Below are 20,204 nucleotides of genomic sequence, written 5' to 3' on the forward strand. Positions count from 1 at the left end.
AGGGTATGTCTCTTGGTTGCCAGACACACGCAGAAACAGTGAAAGATTTGGCTGCAACTACAGGATAAACAGGGCCTCTTCCAGCATGCAGGCGGGGGAAGGGCAAGCTTAAAGCTGCAAGCTGACCTGAGGGCCTGTATCAAAGGTGAATTCTAGCAGCAGAGGGAACAACTGTGAAAAGACCTCATCAAGGCCACTGAAGGGACTTCCGGTTGCGGTGATGCCTAGCTAGCCGCACGCTTCGGCGGCTCCAGCTCCGACGGACCTTCGGGCTCTTTTAAGAGCCCCAACGGGGAATTTTTCGACGACGCAACCCGGTGTGGGGTGTGTGAGAAGAGAGTCCCCCCCAAACGAAGGAGGAAAAAACCGGCGGCGGCGGCTGCAGCGCGAGGAATCGTCGACCAAAGGGTCAGAAAGAGAGAAGTACAAGATGGCGGCGGAGAAAGCGCAGGCGACATGGGGGCCTGAGCATGAAATTGTGAGACGGTGCGTGGAGCTGCTGAAGAGGGAGGTGCTGACCCCGTTGCTACAGGCAATTGAGGGGCTCAAGGAGACATTAAAGACCCAGGAGACAGAGCTCCGTGTGGTGGAGCAGAAGGTGACAGATATTGAGGACGAGATCCTGGGCCTGGCGGTTAAGACACAGACGCACGAGGCACTTCATAAAAAGTGTACTGAAAGGATCGAAGCCCTAGAAAATGGAGCGCGAAGGAAGAACCTTCGGATACTGGGTCTCCCTGAGGGTGTGGAAGGAGTGGACTGTGGAGCGTACGCAAGTACGATGCTGAGCTCACTGATGGGTGCTGAGGCCCCTACGGGCCCCTTGGAGGTGGAGTGGGCAAATCGGATTCCGGCGAGAAGACCAAAAGCGGGAGAACCACCCAGGGCGATAATCGTGCGATTTTACCGCCTTAAGGATAGAGAAGAGGTCCTGAGATGGGCTAAAAAGGTGCGGAGTAGCAGATGGGAGAATGCAGTGGTACGGGTATACCAGGATTGGAGTGCGGAGGTGGCGAGAAGGAGGGCGAGCTTCAACCGAGCCAAAGAGGTGTTGCATAAAAGGAAGGTGAAGTTCGGGATGCTGCAGCCGGCAAGACTATGGGTCACGTATCAGGAGAGACACCATTATTTCGAGACGGCGGAGGAAGCATGGACCTTCATCAAAGAAGAGAAATTGGATCGGAACTGAGGGACTGATGCTGCAGGAAATGTTATTGTTAATGTTACGGTGGAAGTTAATTGAGAAGTAAACAGGGAAGGGGGGAGACATTGGGGAAATGTGGGCGCCGGTGAGGGGGGAAAGACGGGACATAGTTGGAGAATGGGGAAGGGGAGGGGGAGGGGAAAGGGAGCTGCGCCATAAGAGGCGGGTCAGGTAAAGGGATGTTCCCGCACCATAAAGAATAAGGCGGGAAGACAGGCGCAAGGCGGATGGGAGTTCCCCACATGGGGGGGGTCGAGGAGTGAGCAGGAGTAGCCGGGGTCAGTTGAAGTCAGCTGACTTACGGAAGTAATATGGGGGGAGCAATCAAGCTAGAAAGAGATCTAGCGGGGAGGGGAGGAGGGAGGGAGAAGGGGGGGGGGGACAACTGGGTTGCTGCTGCGGAAATCCAAAAGGAAATGGCTAAAGAGTGGGTGGGCGGGGATGGTGTGCGACGCTGGGGGAGCGAGCGGGAGCGCGGAGGCGGGATATGGGACTGGCCTAGAGAAGGTAATGGCTAGTCGACACGGGAGGGGGGCAGGTAGCCCCCTAGTGAGGCTGATCACGTGGAACGTGAGAGGCCTGAACGGACCGATAAAAAGGGCCCGAGTGCTCGCGCATTTGAAAGGACTAAGGGCAGACGTGGTTATGCTCCAAGAGACGCACCTAAAGGTGGCGGACCAAGTTAGGCTAAGGAAAGGATGGGTGGGACAGGTGTTCCACTCAGGACTGGACGCAAAGAATAGAGGGGTGGCCATTTTGGTGGGGAAACAGGTCGCATTTGAAGCAAAGAACATCGTAGCAGATAGCGGAGGTAGATATGTAATGGTGAGTGGCAGGCTGGAGGGAATGGAGGTCGTGTTGGTTAACGTGTATGCCCCAAACTGGGACGATGCGGGATTTATGAGACGGATGCTGGGGCGTATACCGGACCTGGAGGTAGGAAACTTGATTTTAGGAGGGGACTTTAATACGGTGCTGGACCCGGGGCTAGATAGATCCAGCTCAAGGACCGGAAGAAGGCCGGCAGCGGCCAAGGTACTTAAGGGGTTTATGGACCAAATGGGGGGAGTGGATCCATGGCGATTTCTTAGACCTAGGGCTAGGGAGTATTCCTTCTTCTCCCATGTCCATAAAGTGTACTCCCGGATAGATTTTTTTGTTTTGGGAAGGTCGTTGATCTCTAGGGTGGAAGAAGCTGAGTACTCAGCCATAGCGGTTTCGGATCATGCCCCACATTGGGTGGACCTGGAATTAGGAGAGGAAAGGGAGCAGAGAACACTCTGGCGATTAGATGTGGGACTGATGGCGGATGAGGGAGTGTGTGCAAGAGTGCGGGGGTGTATTGAGAGATACCTGGAGGTCAATGACGACGGCGAGGTCCCTGTGGGAGTGGTATGGGAAGCACTAAAAGCGGTGGTCAGAGGAGAGCTGATCTCCATTGGGGCCCACAAAAGGAAAACAGAGGCCAAGGAAAGGGAAAGATTACTGGGGGAGATTTTAAGGGTGGATAGGGAATTTGCAGAGACCCCGGAGGAGGAATTGTACAGGGAGAGGAGACGACTCCAGACGGAATTTGACCTTCTGACCACCAGAAAGGCGGAGGTACTGTGGAGGAAGGCACAGGGGAGGAGGTATGAATATGGGGAAAAGGCGAGTCGCCTGTTGGCTCATCAATTGCGAAAGAGGGCAGCAGCGAGGGAAATAGGAGGAATTAGAGACGAAAGGGGAGACACGGTGCGAAGGGCAGGAAAGATAAATGAGGTGTTCAAGACCTTCTATGAGGAACTGTATAGGTCTCAACCCCCAGAGGGAGAGGAGGGGATGCGGCAGTTCCTGGACCAATTGAGGTTCCCGAAAGTGGAGGAGCGGGGGGTGGTAGGCCTGGGGGCACCGATTGGGGTGGACGAGGTTATTAAGGGACTGGGAAGCATGCAAGCAGGGAAGGCCCCAGGACCAGACGGGTTCCCGGTGGAGTATTACAGAAAATATGTGGACTTGTTGGCCCCGTTGATGGTGAGGACGTTCAATGAGGCCAGGAAAGGGGGGACTCTACCCCCGACGATGTCGGAGGCGACGATATCGTTAATTTTGAAGAGGGATAAAGATCCGTTGCAGTGCGGGTCCTATAGACCCATTTCATTGTTGAACGTGGACGCCAAATTGTTGGCAAAGGTACTGGCATCGAGGATAGAGGACTGTGTCCCGGGGGTGGTGCACGAAGACCAGACAGGGTTCGTAAAAGGGAGACAACTGAATGTTAACGTGCGACGACTATTAGGGGTGATAATGATGCCCCCAGTGGAGGGGGAGGCAGAGATAGTGGCGGCAATGGACGCAGAGAAGGCATTTGATAGGGTGGAGTGGGAGTATTTATGGGAAGTGTTAAGGAGGTTTGGGTTTGGGAACGGGTTTATTAGCTGGGTTAGACTTCTTTATGGGGCTCCAACGGCAAGCGTAGTTACAGGTCGACATAGATCGGAGTATTTCCGACTATATAGGGGAACAAGACAGGGATGCCCGCTGTCTCCATTGTTGTTCGCGTTGGCAATTGAACCTCTGGCCATGGCGTTGAGAGACTCCAGGAAATGGAGAGGGGTGATTAGAGGGGGAGAAGAACACCGAGTCTCGTTATATGCGGATGACCTATTGTTATACGTGTCGGACCCAGCGGGGGGAATGATAGAGGTTATGCGAATTTTGAGGGGGTTCGGGGATTTCTCGGGGTATAGGCTAAACATGGGGAAGAGTGAATTATTTGTGATACATCCAGGGGACCAGAGTAGAGAGATAGAAGGCTTGCCTCTAAGGAAAGTGGAAAGAAACTTCCGATACCTGGGGATTCAGATCGCTAGGAGCTGGGGAACCTTGCACAGACTTAATCTGACACGGTTGGTAGAACAAATGGAGGAGGACTTCAAGAGGTGGGACATGCAGCCTCTATCGCTGGCGGGCAGGGTGCAAGCAATTAAGATGATGGTCCTCCCGAGGTTCTTATTTGTATTTCAATGTCTCCCTATACTAATCACTAAGACCTTTTTTAATAAAATAGACAGGAGCATCACGAGCTTCGTGTGGGCAGGGAAAGTTCCGAGAGTAAGGAGGGGGTTCCTTCAGCGTAGTAGGGACAGAGGAGGATTGGCACTACCGAACTTGGGCGATTACTATTGGGCCGCCAATGTGGCAATGATACGTAAATGGATGATGGAGGGTGAGGGAGCGGCGTGGAAAAGACTGGAGAGAAAGTCCTGTAAAGGGACGAGTTTAGAGGCGCTGGTGACGGCGCCGCTACCGATCTCACCTAAAAAGTTTACCACGAACCCGGTGGTGGCGGCAACATTGAATATCTGGGGACAGTGGAGGCGACAGAGAGGGGTGCGGGGAGCCCTGGTGGGGTCCCCAATCAGGAACAACCATAGGTTCGCCCCAGGAAGAATGGATGGAGGATTTCAGAGCTGGTTCCAGTTGGGAATTAGGAGGGTGGGAGATTTATTTATAGATGGGACTTTTGCGAGCTTGGGAGCATTGGAGGAAAAGTATAAGTTGCCCCGGGGAAATTTCTTGAGATATATGCAGGTGAGGGCATTTACTAGACAACAGGGGCGTCATTCTCCGACCCCCCGCCGGGTCGGAGAATGGCCGTTGGCCGCCGTGAATCCCGCCCCCGCCCCCGCCGAAGTCTCCGAAGGGAGAAAAGTCGGCGGGGCGTTAATGGCGCCGCTGCCGCGGAGAATGTCACGGGCCTGCGCAAGGCAGCCGATTTTCGGCCTGCCGATATTCTCCCTTCCGGATGGGCCGAAGTCCCGTCGACGTGATGACCGTTCACGTCGACGTCAATCAAACCTCCTTTTCATCGGCGTGACCCGGTGCTCCAGGCTCACGCCGACCAGCGAGGAGGTGAGTGACGGCCTGGGGGGTTGGCTCTGGGCAGGAAATGGCGTGGCCGCAGACTGATTGCCTGAGAAGAGGTGTGTCTCGGCTTGTGTGTGTGTGCGGCGGGGGGGGGGGGGGGGGTGGTTAGAGTAGGCTGGGCTCCGGGGGAGTGCCGGGAGGGGGTCCGTGCCGGGGTGGAGGTTGTGGAGGGGGTCCGTGCCGGGGTGGAGGTTGGGGGTTGTGGAGGGGGTCCGTGCCGGGGTGGAGGTTGGGGGGGGGGGGTCCGTGCTGGGGTGGAGGTTGGGGGTTGGGGAGGGGGTCCGTGCCGGGGTGGAGGTTGGGGGGGGGGGGGTCCGTGCTGGGGTGGAGGTTGGGGGTTGTGGAGGGGGTCCGTGCCGGGGTGGAGGTTGTGGAGGGGGTCCGTGCCGGGGTGGAGGTTGGGGGTTGTGGAGGGGGTCCGTGCCGGGGTGGAGGTTGTGGAGGGGGTCCGTGCCGGGGTGGAGGTTGGGGGTTGTGGAGGGGGTCCGTGCCGGGGTGGAGGTTGGGGGGGGGGGGTCCGTGCTGGGGTGGAGGTTGGGGGTTGTGGAGGGGGTCCGTGCCGGGGTGGAGGTTGTGGAGGGGGTCCGTGCCGGGGTGGAGGTTGGGGGTTGTGGAGGGGGTCCGTGCCGGGGTGGAGGTTGTGGAGGGGGTCCGTGCCGGGGTGGAGGTTGGGGGTTGTGGAGGGGGTCCGTGCCGGGGTGGAGGTTGGGGGGGGGGGGTCCGTGCTGGGGTGGAGGTTGGGGGTTGTGGAGGGGGTCCGTGCCGGGGTGGAGGTTGTGGAGGGGGTCCGTGCCGGGGTGGAGGTTGGGGGTTGTGGAGGGGGGTCCGTGCCGGGGTGGAGGTTGGGGGTTGTGGAGGGGGTCCGTGCCGGGGTGGAGGTTGGGGGGGGGGGGTCCGTGCTGGGGTGGAGGTTGGGGGTTGTGGAGGGGGTCCGTGCCGGGGTGGAGGTTGTGGAGGGGGTCCGTGCCGGGGTGGAGGTTGGGGGTTGTGGAGGGGGTCCGTGCCGGGGTGGAGGTTGTGGAGGGGGTCCGTGCCGGGGTGGAGGTTGGGGGTTGTGGAGGGGGTCCGTGCCGGGGTGGAGGTTGGGGGGGGGGGTCCGTGCCGGGGTGGAGGTTGGGGGGGGGTCCGTGCTGGGGTGGAGGTTGGGGCGGGGGGGGGTCCGTGCCGGGGTGGGTGATGGGAGGGCAAATGAGTTGGTCCACCTGGCCAGGTGCCAGCCTCCAACAGTTGGACCCATGCGGTCCATGCCACCTGGCTGGGGGGAGGAGGGGATATGGGCAATGATGACATGTCGTCGTTCCCCTCCCCCCCACCAGGTCGTCATGTTTTCAGATCATCCAGCGATGTTGGCCGCCGTGGTGGCAGCCGCTCATGTCTATGTTGCCCTGGATGAGGAGGAGGAGGAGGAGGAGGAGGAGGAGGAGCGTGCCAGAGAGGCGGCGCAGGCTGCCGCAGAGGGGCAGGCGGCAGCCGCCCAGGCTGGAGGGACACCTGACCGACAGGACGAGGAGGGGGAGGAGGACGTCGCGGCCCCACGGCAACGGAGGCACCCGAGGGCGCCCCGTGTGTACCGGCCCCGGCAGTCATACCAGGACCTCACGGACCGGGAATGCAGGAGGAGACTCCGGATGAGCCGGGAAACCGTGGCACACATCTGCCACCTGCTGGCACACCTGTCACCGCGTGGCACTGGCGGGGGACACCCTCTCCCCGTGTCCGTCAAGGTTACGGTGGCCCTGAACTTTTATGCAACGGGGTCATTCCAGGCACCGAGTGGGGACCTGTCCGGCATATCGCAGACATCGGTGCATCGGTGCATCCGGGCAGTGACAGATGCCCTTTATGCCATGGCGCACCGCTACATCCGCTTCCCCGTGGACCGGGCCAGCCAAGATGCCCGGGCCGTGGGCTTCTCTGCCATTGCCGGGTTCCCCATGGTCCAGGGCGCGATCGATGGGATGCACGTCGCCGTGCGGCCACCTGCAGATAACAGGGCCGTGTTCACTAATAGGAAGGGGACCTATTCGATGAACGTACAGGTGGTCTGCGACCACCGCATGATGATCCTGCACGTCTGCGCCCGTTACCCAGGCAGTGTACACGACTCATTCGTGTTGTCGCGGTCATCCATCCCCGGCATGTACGAGGGACGCCATCCCCGGCTGAGGGGCTGGTTGCTGGGCGACAGGGGCTACCCATTGCGATCGTGGCTGATGACGCCTATACGGAGGCCACGCAATGAGGCGGAGAACCGCTACAATGATGCCCATGTAGCGACAAGGGGAGTGATCGAGAGGTGCTTTGGCGTGCTGAAGATGCGTTTCAGGTGCCTGGACCTCTCTGGGGGCGCCCTCCAGTATCGGTCAGATAGGGTCGGCCGCATCATTGTGGTGTGCTGCGTCCTGCACAACATAGCCCAGCAGAGGGGCGATGTGCCGCAGGCAGAGGAGGGCGGAGTGGAGGAGCAGCAGGAAGAGGCCCAGTCCTCCCCAGATGAGGGGGATGGGGGCAATGGTCAGGGCAGACGGGGTAGACACAGACGGGTGGCTGTCCACCGTTACCGGCTGGCCCAGCGGGCACGGGACAGACTGATAGACGCCCGCTTCACTGACTAGATGGGCGTGGGAATCGGGTAGTATGGCCACAGACCGCACACCATGACAACAGCCGACCACCCACACCCCCCACCCATCCATCCACCCAGCACCATCACCCCCCTCCCCAACCCCACACACCCCACCCGCATGCACACCACCCCCCCACTCCCAATTGCCGATCCACCGGCGGCACAACGGGCCGGGCTCACCCAGTTGCGGGTGGACGCGTGTCTATCGCAGGCCATGGAGAATGATGACAGCCCGCCTCCGATGAGCTCCTGGCTCTACATCGTTGGACTATGTCTGACCCATGGCCACAGTACCACCATCCACCCGGACCATCCCTGCATGCGGCTGTGATACTGCAGCGCACGGTCCCGTCCTCTGCCCGGGGGATGTTGATGGCGGCCCAGGGGGAAGGGGGCAGACTCACCTGGGGCTGAGGTAAGACCACCCCTCACACACACACTTGCGCTCAACGTACATGACACCCCCGCACACTTTGGACAGAGCATAAAGGCAGCTTCGGTAGGTGTAACATTGACTTTAATAACCAAAGGAGTTCATGCACGTGCCCTAGCGCCTAAAACTCATCTGTGCCCTGCACCCGTGCCAACTTACTCAGTGTCTAATTGTTTGGCCTTACGGGCCCTTTGACTACGTCTACGTGGTTCCCCAGACGGTACAGCAGAACTGGAGGTGGACTCCTGTGATTCCTGCCCTCTGACACGGGATCCCTTTGGCGGCCGTTTCCTGGGGCGTCCTGGCCTAGATGGGCCAGGCTGCGGCCCGGGCGACTGGGATGGCGAGCTGCCAGCCTGTCCTGCCCGTTGCCCACCCGATGCACCTGGGACGGAAGGGGGGGGAGTCCGAGGTGTCGCGGTGTACCGGGACCTCCCCTACAGAGGGAGCCGGGATGGACCACACCACCTCCTCCTCCCTCGGGGTGCCCGATGGCCCCCAGGCCTCTACATGGGTGGGGGATGCGAACGGACTGGCCATCCGACGCGCCCCCGACATCTGGCGCTGCCAGTCCTGGAGGCCCGTGCTGGTATCGACAGGGGTCTGCAGGTTTGCAGCCATGGAGCCCAGGGGGTTGTCGAACCCTGTCTGCGACAGTGCGACGCCAGCTCGCACATGGCCACTGGCGCCGATGCCCTCAGCGATGGCCTGCTGAGACTGGGCCATGGCCTGCAGAGACTGGGCCATGGCCTGCAGAGACTGGGCTATGGCCTGCTGAGACTGGGCCATGGCCTGCTGAGACTGGGCTATGGCGTTGAGCGCCTCTGCCATCTGGCGCTGGCACTGGCTCATGGCCTCCTGTGAGAGGGCAGCCATTTCCTGGGCCACAGACGCCGCCTGCACGGAAGGCCCCAGGCCTCGCAAACCGTTCCCCATGTCTGACACCGTCGCACCCATTGCCTCCACCGCGGACGCCACCCGTGCGGTGTCAGCCTGGGTGGCACGCATGACCGGGACCACTCCCAGCTCCTGGACGCGGGTGGACTCCTCCACCTGCGACCGCAGCCGCCGCAAGCCACCCGTCACCCTATTCGCTCGTCTCCGTGTCGGTGGTTGCATCGGATCTATGTGTGGGTGTGGTAACTGCAGGAACCCGGGATCCATCTGGGCGGCAGATGTTCGCTTGGCCTGGGCTGCCCTCCGACCGCCCGGTCCCTCTGCTGCTCCTACCTCCACCTGCTGTACCGGGACGGCTGTGTTGTGCGCACCAGTGAGTGTACCAGACGCCTCATCACTAAAGTGCCCAACCGTGGTGAGTGTTTCTGCGATGGTGGAGGGTGTTGGTGACAGCAGTGGCGTTGTGTCGTGCTCTTCGTCCCACTCTGAGTCCATGGCACTTTGGGGTGGGGGTTCGTCTCCACCCATCCACTCTGAGTCACTGTCCGGTATTTCGTCTTCCCGGGTAGGGGGTGTCCTGGGTAGTGCTGTCCCGGGTAGTGCTGTCCCGGGTAGGGGTGTCCTGGGTAGTGGTGTCCCGGGTAGTGCTGTCCCGGGTAGGGGTGTCCTGGGTAGTGGTGTCCCGGGTAGGGGTGTCCTGGATAGTGGTGTCCTGGGTAGTGGTGTCCTGGCTCGGATGTGACGGGGGCCTGTGGCTGCCCCCCTCATCGCTGGGTGGTCGCTCCCGCACGTGACGGGGGTGTCGTCTCCCTGTTGCTCCAGGTCTCTCCGTCTCCCGTGGTCTCCGAGGGGCATCCTGCGGGCGTCGCATGCTGGAGGGTTCGGGTCTCTCCGTCTCCCGTGGTCTCCGAGGGGCATCCTGCGGGCGTCGCATGCTGGAGGGTTCGGGTCTCTCCGTCTCCCGTGGTCTCCGAGGGGCATCCTGCGGGCGGTCTGCATCTGCGGGGATGGGTGCCTGGACGTTTGGTCCTGCGATACACAATGAAGCATGCATGGTTAGACATCAGGCAGTGATCAGGTGATACGGGAGAGGGGGATATAGGGGAGGGGGGATATGGGGACGGGCTGTTGGTGGCTCACTTGCTCGTGGGGCCCCGACCTCTGCATCAGCAACCTCCCGGTCGTCAGGTCCGCCAGCCAGTTCCAGGGCCCTTTCCTCGTGTACGGTCAGTGGCCTCTCATCAGCGGGCCCTCCTCCAGTCCTCACATGCTCCCTATTGTTGTGTGCGCGCTTCTCCTGGGGGGGGGGGGGGGGGGGGGTGGTGGCAGGGGTAAAAGGCAACAGTGTTAGGCAGGTATATGAATGCACGCCATCGGTTGCGCGTGCATTGCAGAGGTTAAGGTTAGGGCTGGATTCACTTGGGGATATGGGGGAGGGGGGATATGGGGGAGGGGGGATATGGGGGATATGGGGGAGGGGGGATATGGGGGATATGGGGGAGGGGGGATATGGGGGATATGGGGGAGGGGGGATATGGGGGAGGGGGGAATATGGGGGATATGTGGGAGGGGGGATATGGGGGAGGGGGGATATGGGGGAGGGGGGGATATGGGGGAGGGGGGATATGGGGGATATGGGGGAGGGGGGATATGGGGGAGGGTGGATATGTGGGAGGGGGGGATATGGGGGAGGGGGGATATGGGGGAGGGGGGATATGGGGATATGGGGGAGGGGGGAATATGGGGGATATGGGGGAGGGGGGGATATGGGGGAGGGTGGATATGTGGGAGGGGGGGATATGGGGGAGGGGGGATATGGGGGAGGGGGGATATGGGGATATGGGGGAGGGGGGAATATGGGGGATATGGGGGAGGGGGGGATATGGGGGAGGGGGGAATATGGGGGATATGGGGGAGGGGGGATATGGGGGATATGGGGGAGGGGGGGATTTGGGGGAGAGGGGATATGGGGGATATGGGGGACGCTCACCCTGCCTGCTCTGACGAGGTCGTTCACCTTCTTGTGGCACTGGGTGCCTGTCCGTGGTGTCAGGGCCACAGCGGTGACGGCCTCTGCCACCTCCCTCCACAGACGCCGGCTGTGGCGTGGGGCAACTCTGCGGCCGTGCCCGGGATACAGGGCGTCCCTCCTCTGCTCCACCGCATCCAGGAGCGCCTCCACATCGCGTGACTCGAACCTCGGGGCTGAGCGACGGCCAGCCATCAAGTCGGGTGTTGCGGTCGGCTGTTCCGGTCGGGTGGGGGGGGAGCTGCGCGGCCTTATGAGCCGTCACGCCGTGCAGCGCGTATGACGCTGCACGGCGTGAACCACTGCGCAAGCGCGGATCCCGTTACGTCGCTGCTAGCCCATTTCGGGCCGCAGACTATCGGCCCATTTTTATGACGTGACGCAAGTGGGATTTGCGCCGTTTTTTGCGCCGATCGGCGGAGTTTCCGCCGATAACGGAGAATTTCGCCCCAGGTGAGGGAATTTCCATTGCTCCCGACACAGGGGATACAGGACAGGGTGCTTTCAGGGGTGTGGGTCGGAGAGGGCAAGGTGTCAGAGATTTACCGAGAGATGAGGGAAGAGGGGGAGGAGTCGGTGGGCGAACTAAAAGGAAAGTGGGAAGAAGAACTAGGGGAGGAGATAGAGGAGGGTATGTGGGCTGATGCCCTAAGCAGGGTAAATTCCTCTTCCTCATGCGCCAGGCTTAGCCTGATTCAATTTAAGGTGCTACATAGAGCACACATAACGGGAGCAAGATTGAGCAGGTTCTTTGGAGTGGAGGACAAATGTGGGAGGTGTGGCGGGAGCCCGGCAAACCACGCACATATGTTTTGGGCATGCCCGGCACTGGAAGGGTATTGGAAGGGAGTGACGGGAGTGATTTCGCGGGTGGTGAAGGCCCGGGTCAAACCAGGCTGGGGGTTAGCTCTATTTGGAGTTGCGGAAGAGCCGGGAGTGCAGGAGGCGAAAGAGGCCGACGTTGTGGCCTTTGCGTCCCTAGTAGCCCGGCGCAGGATCCTACTCATGTGGAAGGAGGCGAAACCCCCCGGACTGGAGGCCTGGGTAAATGATATGGCGGGGTTCATTAAACTGGAGCAGATAAAGTTTGCCCTGAGAGGATCGGCTCAAGGGTTCACCAGGCGGGTGGCAGCCATTTCTCGACTACCTAGGGGAACGTTAGAGGGAAGACAGATGACCAGCAGCAGCAACCCAGGGGGAGGGGGGGGGGGAGGGGGGGTTTAGTTTAGGTCAAAGATAAAGGGGTTTTGTTACTTGTTTATTGTTTAAAATTTCTGTATTGTTATTGTTGCGTTTGCTTTGTAAGAGGGGAAAAATTGTTGTTTGGGAAAAAATTTTCAATAAAACATTTATAAAAAAAAAAAAAAAAAAAAAAAAAAAATAAATCCTATCTCTCAGAATCCTTTCCAATATTTTGCTCACCACAGACGTAAGACTGATGGGTCTGTAATTCCCAGGGATTTCCTATTCCCTTTCTTGAACAGGGGAACAACATTCGCCTCCCTCCAATCATCCAGTACTACTCCAGTGGAGAGTGAGGACACAAAGATCATCACCAACGGTGCAGCAATCTCCTCCCTCGCTTCCCGTAGTAACCTTGGGTATATCCCGTCAGGCCCAGGGGACTTATCTATCCTGATGCTTTACAAAATTTCCAGCACATCCTCCTTCTTAATATCAACCTGTTTGAGTCTATTAACCTGGTTCATGCTGTTCTCATGGGCAACAATGTCCCTCTCTCTAGTGAATACTGAAGTAAAGTATTCATTTAGGGCCTCCCCATCTCCTCAGACTCTAGGCACAAGTTCCCTCCACTATCCCTGATCGGCCCTACTCTCACTCTGATCACCCTCTTATTTCTCACATAAGCGTAGAACGCCTTGGGGTTTTCCCTAATCCTTCCCGCCAGGGCTTTTTCATGCCCCCTTCTAGCTCTCCTCAGTCCATTTTTGAGTCCGTTCCTGGCTACCTTGTAACCCCCTAGAGCCGAGTCAGATCCTTGCTTCCTCAACCTTACACAAGCTTCCTTCTTCCTCTTGACTAGAAGCTCCACTTCTCTTGTCATCCAAGGCTCCTTCACCTTACCATTCCTTCCTCATCTCAGTGGGACAAAACTATCCAGCGCTCGCAGCAAGTGCTCCTTAAACAACCCCCACATTACTGTTGTGCATTTCCCCAAGAACAATTGTTCCCACTTTATGCTCCTCAGCTCCTGTCTAATAGCAGTATAATTTCTCCTCCCCCAATTAAATACCTTCCCATACTGTGTGTTCCTATCCCTCTCCATGACTACGGTAAAGGTCAAGGAGTTGTAGTCACTGTCACCGAAATGCTCTCCCACCGAGACAGCTGACACCTGGCCTGGTTCGTTGCCGAGCACCAAGTCCAATATGGCCTCCCCGCTAGTCGGCCTATCTACATATTGAGTCAGGAATCCTTCCTGTACACACCTGACAAAATCTGCTCCATCCAAACCATTTGCACTAAGGAGGTTCCAGTCAATATTAGGGAAGTTGAAGTCACCCAGACAACAGCTCTGTTACTTCTGCACTTTTCCAAGATCTGCCGCCCAATCTGTTCCTCTATCTCTCTGCTGCTATTGGGGGGTCTGTAGAAAACTCCCAATAAAGTGACTGCTCCTTTCTTGTTTCTGACTTCCACCCACACTGACTCAGTCGACAAACCCTCCTCAACTACCTCCTTTTCTGCAGCTGTGGTGCACTCCCTAATTAACAGTGCCACTCCCTCTCCTCTTTTACCTCCCTCCCTATTCTTCTGAAAACATCTAAACCCCGGAACATCTAACAACCATTCCTGCTCCTGTGAAATCCATGTCTCCGTAATGGCCACAACATCGTAGTTCCAAGTACTGATCCATGCTCTAAGTTCATCTCCCTTATCCCTGACACTCCTTGCATTGAAACAGACGCACTTTAACCCATTCCACTGAGTGCAACTTTGCCCTATCAACTGTCTATCCTTCCTCACAGACTTGCTGCATACTATTTCTGCCTGTTCAACAGCTACCCTATCCTCTGATCCATACCTCTGGTTCCCATCCCCCTGCCAAACTAGTTTAAACCCTCCCGAAGAGCTCCAGCAAACCTCCCACCCAGGATATTAGTGCCCCTCCAGTTTAGGTGCAATCCGTCCTTCATGTACAGGTCCCACCTTCCCCAGAAGATATCCCAATGATCTACATATCTGAAGCCTTCCCTCCTGAACCAGCCCTGTCGTCACGAGTTCAGCTGCACTCGCTTTCTATTCCTTGCCTCACTTGCACGTGGCACCGGTAGCAATCCTGAGATCATTACTCTGCTGGCCCTGCTCTTTAGCTTCCAACCTAACTCCCTAAAATCACTTTTTAGATCCTCATCCCTTTTCTTAGCTATGTCGTTGGTACCTATGTGCACCACGACTTCTGGCTGCTCCCTCTCCCCCTTAAGAATCCTGTAGACTCGATCCGAGACATCCCTGACTCTGGCACCTGGGAGGCAACATATCATCTGGGAGTCTCGCTCGCGACCACAGAATCTCCGATCCGTTCCCCTAACCATTGAGTCTCCTATCACTATTACTTTTCTATTTTCCCCCCTTCCCTTCTGAGACACAGAGCCAGACTCAGTGCCAGAGACCTGGCCGCTAGGGCCTTCTCCCGGTAGGTCACCCCCCAAAAGCATCCAAAACGGTATACTTGTTTTGAAGGGGAACGGCCACGAGGGATCCCTGCACTGTCTGCCTGCTCGTTTTCTTTCCCCTGACTGTAACCCAGCTATTCTTGTCCTGTACCTTGGGTGTGGCTACCTCCCTGTAACTCTTCTCTATAACCCCCTCTGCCTCCCGGATGATCCTAAGTTCATCCAGCTCCAGCTCCAGTTTCCTAACACCGGTCTCTGAGGAGCTGGAGTTGGGTGCACTTCCCGCAGGTATAGTCAGCGGGGACACCGGTGGTATCCCTCACCACCCACATCCTACAGGAGGAGCATGCAACTGGCCTAGCCTCCATCCCCTCTTACCTTACAGAATATAGCTGTGGACTAACTGGAACTCCGCCCTCCGACTCTGCTCCCAGTCAGCTGCATTCTCTGTAAACTTCCGGCTCCCATCATGCACTTTGCGGAAATGTAGGAAACAAAATGAAAGGAGCAACTTACTCCCTCCTCACCTAACTCCCTCGGTCACCAAACTCTCACTATAGCACTCAAATGCACCCAAATTCAGCACTCAGTGCAAACATCAATGTCTTCCTTTGATATCAAAATTGACAGGTCCTTCAAAAACCTAACTACCCACGATGTTGGTGACATCACAAGAATTAAAACTTGAGGAGGGGCAGCACGGTGGCGCAGTGGTTAGCACTGCTGCCTCACGGCGCCGAGGTCCCGGGTTCGATCCCGGCTCTGGGTCACTGTCCGTGTGGAGTTTGCACGTTCTCCCCGTGTCTGCGTGGGTCTCACCCCCACAACCCAAAGATGTGCAGGGGAGGTGGATTGGCCCGCGCTAAATTGCCCCTTAATTGGAAAAAAATTAATTGGGTACTCTAAATTTTTTTTTTTTTAAGAATTCAAACTTGAGTGGATGAGATGAAGAGCGATAAACGTGTTGTGTACGAATACGTGACAATGCAGAAACTCACCCTTCCTTCAATACGATGGGCTGTTCAATGCTCTTGTGACCCTTCCTTCCAGACGAAGAGATTAAATCGAGGAACTTAATCAAAAACAGATGCACAGCATTAAATGACTTGCGGCTGTTTATGTAAAGTCCCCACAACCCTCTTTCTGAGCCATTATTTAACCTGTTGCGTCACGCACCAGCCATAGCGAAACCCATTGATCTTCCCCCCGGGCCATGGTCATGACTAGCTTCTGACTTTCCCTCGATTTAAAGAAGTAAGGTTCACTATTAAAAACGGCTTTAAAATTCATCCACAGCATTGTGGTCAATTCACCAGGAAGCACAGGGTAAAGTTACCAATGCTGGCAGACAGCGGCCATGTTTTCACTGGCTGACCATAGAACATAGAACATAACAGCGCAGTACAGGCCCTTCGGCCCTCGATGTTGCGCCGACCTGTGAAACCACTCTAAAGCCCATCTACACTATTCCCTTATCGTCCATATGTCTATCCAATGACCATTTGAATGCCCTTAGTGTTGGCGAGTCCACTACTGTTGCAAGCAGGGCATTCCACGCCCTTACTACTCTCTGAGTAAAGAACCTACCTCTGACATCTGTCCTATATCTATCTCCCCGCAATTTAAAGCTATGTCCCCTCGTGCTAGACATCACCATCCGAGGAAAAAGGCTCTCACTGTCCACCCTATCCAATCCTCTGATCATCTTGTATGGCCTCAATTAAGTCACCTCTTAAACCTTCTTCTCTCTAACGAAAACAGCCTCAAGTCCCTCAGCCTTTCCTCATAAGATCTTCCCTCCATACCAGGCAATATTCTGGTAAATCTCCTCTGCACCCCTTTCCAATGCTTCCCCATCCTGCCTATAATGCGGTGACCAGAATTGCACGCAAAACTCCAAATGCGGCCGCACCAGAGTTTTGTACAGCTGCAACATGACCTCATGGCTTCGAAACTCAATCCCTCTACCAATAAAAGCTAACACCACCGTACGCCTTCTTAACAACCCTCTCAACCTGGGTGGCAACTTTCAGGGATCTATGCTACATGGACACCGAGATCTGTCTGCTCATCCACACTGCCAAGAATCTTACCATTAGCCCAGTACTCTGTCTTCCTGTTATTCCTTCCAAAATGAATCACCTCACACTTTTCTGCATTGAACTCCATTTGCCACCTCTCAGCCCAGCGCTGTAGCTTATCTATGTCCCTTTGTAACTTGTAACATCCTTCCGCACTGTCCACAACTCCACCGACTTTAGTGTCATCTGCAAATTTACTCACCCATCCTTCTACGCCCTCCTCCAGGTCATTTATAAAAATGACAAACAGTAGTGGCCCCAAAACAGATCCTTATGGTACACCACTAGTAACTGGACTCCAGTCTGAACATTTCCCATCAACCACCACCCTTTGTCTTCTTCCAGCTAGCCAATTTCTGATCCAAACTGCTAAATCACCCTGAATCCCATGCCTCCGTATTTTCTGCAGTAGCCTACCGTGGGGAACCTTATCAAACGCTTTACTGAAATCCATATACACCACATCAACTGCTTTACCCTCATCTACCTGTTTGGTCACCTTCACAAAGAACTCAATAAGGTTTGTGAGGCACGACCTACCCTTCACAAAACCGTGTTGACTATCTCTAATCAAATTATTCCTTTCCAGGTGATTATACATCCTATCTCTTATAAACCTTTCCAAGGTTTTGCCCACAACAGAAGTAAGGCTCACTGGTCTATAGTTACCGGGGTTGTTTCTACTCCCCTTTTTGAACAAGGGGACAACATTTGCTATCCTCCAGTCTTCTGGCACTATTCCTGTAGTCAAAGATGACTTAAAGATCAAAGCCAAAGGCTCAGCAATCTCCTCCCTAGCTTCCCAGAGAATCCTAGCATAAATCCCATCCGGTCCAGGGGACTTATCTATTTTCACACTTTCCAGAATTGCTAACACCTCCTCCTTATGAACCTCAAGCCCTTCTCGTCTAGTAGCCTGAATCTCAGTATTCTCCTCGACAACATTGTCTTTTTCCTGTGTAAATACTGACAAAAAATATTCATTTCGCACCTCTCCTATCTCCTCGGACTCCAAGCACAACTTCCCACTACTGTCCTTGACTGGCCCTACTCTTACCCTAGTCATTCTTTTATTCCTGACATATCTATAGAAAGCTTTAGGGTTATCCTTGATCCTTCCTGCCAAAGACTTCGTATGTACCCTCCTGGCTCTTCTTAGCTCTCTCTTTAGGTCCTTCCTAGCTAACTTGTAACTCTCGAGCGCCCTAACTGAACCTTCATGTCTCATCTTTACATAAGCCTCCTTCTTCCTCTTGACAAGTCTTTCGACTGCTTTAGTAAACCACGGTTCCCTTGCTCGACCACTTCCTCCCTGCCTGACAGGTACATACCTATCAAGGACACGCAGTAGCTGTTCCTTGAACAAGCTGCACATTTCCATTATGCCCATCCCCTGCAGTTTTCCTCTCCATCCGATGCATCCTAAGTCTTGCCTCATCGCATCATAATTGCCTTTCCCCCAGATATAACTCTTGCCCTGCGGTATATACCTATCCCTTTCCATCACTAAAGTAAACGTAATCGAATTGTGGTCACTATCACCAAAGTGCTCACCTACCTCCAAATCTAACACCTGTCCTGGTTCATTACCCTGTACCAAATCCAATACGGCCTTGCCTCTCGTTGACCTATCTACATACTGTGTCAGGAAACCCTCCTGCACACATTGGACAAAAACGGACCCATCTAAAGTACTCGAACTATCGCGTTTCCAGTCAATATTTGGAAAGTTAAAGTCCCCCATAACAACTACCCTGTTGCTTTCGCTCCTATCCTGAATCATCTTTTGCAATCCTTTCCTCTCCCATTCTTGTTTCTGATCGCTGGGACGTTCTGGTCTGGGACGTTCGCAGGCCAAAGGCAGATAGAGGAGATCCAGCCTGGATTCTGCCTTCTTCAGGAAACACATGTTAAGTAATGGGCTGAAACATTCCAATTAGTTGTCTCATTTATGTTAAGTATCCAATAATTGACACTGCTACGTAAAGGGGCTTCAGGTGGCCATTGCGTCAGGTGATGTGATGATAAGAGTTTTGTGCAGTAAAATAAAGGTGTTTTGAAAAGGAGCAGAACCTTTGACTCTTTATACACAGCAGCTAAACGTCTAACACACAAACTCAATCCCAAACATAAACCCAAACCCTCAACACAAGCTCCTGAAAACTTAAGGACAATCACAAACTCAAATCCCAATCACAAATCAGTACACCATCCCAAAACACAAAGCCCAAATATACACACAAACCATCTACAGCAGTCCAACTAAAAACAGCTCACTGCTGAAAAATATTATCCCCCGTTCACCATTCGGATGAATGTGTGAATTGCAGTAAAAAGAAAGATTTGCATTTATATAGCGCCTTCCACGATCTCAATGCATCTTGCGGCCAATGAAGCACTTTTGAAAGTGTAGTCACTGTCATAATGTAGCAAATGCTGTAGCCAATTTGCACCAAGGAAGGTCCCACAGCCAGCAATGAGATAGATGACCAGGGAATCGCTTGCCAAAGGTAAATATTGATTGGGGCACAGAAGGGAACTTCCTGAACTCTCTGAAATAGCAGAATCGGATCCTCCATGTTCTCCGAGGGCCTCAACTTAACATCTTATCCAGAAAGTCTTTAGTGTCCCGATGAACTCTTTCTTTTCCCACCGTATGGGGAAAACGAGGGAATGCTCACCAACAAAAGATACCTACATTTCTTACAGCTTCTGTGTATTTCTGTTCATTAAAGTGGTCGTAGAAAGTGGCCATGTAGGATTCTTTGAAGCTTGCCTACAGATAAAATTTAAAAAAGTAAATTATCTTTAAAGAACTGGGATTGAAGTTTTCATTAACATATCCCTAATTACCCATGGGAGCTGCTGAGGGGGACCGTACAGAATCAGAACTCTTTCCTGCAGTCACATAACCCTTTGTCTTTGTTATAACCTGTCTGCTTACCACTGGCTGGGACTAATGGCAATCCCACAACCTTTGGGAGTATGAGCTTCCCCAATGAGGGGGGGGCGGAGAAATCCTTAGCAGGCTCCCTGTATAAATAAAGCTGATCAGTACGGAACCAGTTAGAGGAGAGTGAGCAGCAAGGGAGTTGTTGGTGCTGTTGTGTATATATGTTATTGTAAATAAATGTTATTTCTTTCTATCCTTCAACTCGTGCTGGATTCTTCGTGGCCCTCACAAAAGTCTTGTTGCAATATAAACATGTGCACTTTTATGGACAGTCTTTACCAGTACCAGAAAATTGGACTTTCACTATCAGATAATTAATTAACTTGTCAGCTTGATGCGCTGTTCAGAAATCATTCAGCAGATTTACTACAGGATGTTTATTGTCTTTTTATCACAAACCATGGGAGTGATTTAACGGAAAAAAATGTGGTTGG

The 20,204-nt window shown here is 54.9% G+C and overlaps 1 protein-coding gene across 2 annotated transcripts in view; it reads right to left on the bottom strand.

Annotated features, from left to right (window-relative positions):
- Positions 1 to 20,204, bottom strand: part of rasa3 (RAS p21 protein activator 3) — a 270,301-nt gene that overhangs the window by 32,076 nt on the left and 218,021 nt on the right. For both annotated transcript variants that reach the window (XM_072476016.1, XM_072476017.1), the window contains exons 17-18: positions 19,516 to 19,593; positions 15,735 to 15,808 (exon numbers count right to left, since the gene is read on the bottom strand). In XM_072476016.1, coding sequence (XP_072332117.1) covers positions 15,735 to 15,808; positions 19,516 to 19,593 — 152 coding nt within the window. The remainder of the gene's footprint in view (positions 1 to 15,734; positions 15,809 to 19,515; positions 19,594 to 20,204) is intronic.

Source organism: Scyliorhinus torazame, chromosome 15 (genome assembly GCF_047496885.1).
Source record: "Scyliorhinus torazame isolate Kashiwa2021f chromosome 15, sScyTor2.1, whole genome shotgun sequence".
Lineage (NCBI taxonomy): Eukaryota > Metazoa > Chordata > Chondrichthyes > Carcharhiniformes > Scyliorhinidae > Scyliorhinus > Scyliorhinus torazame.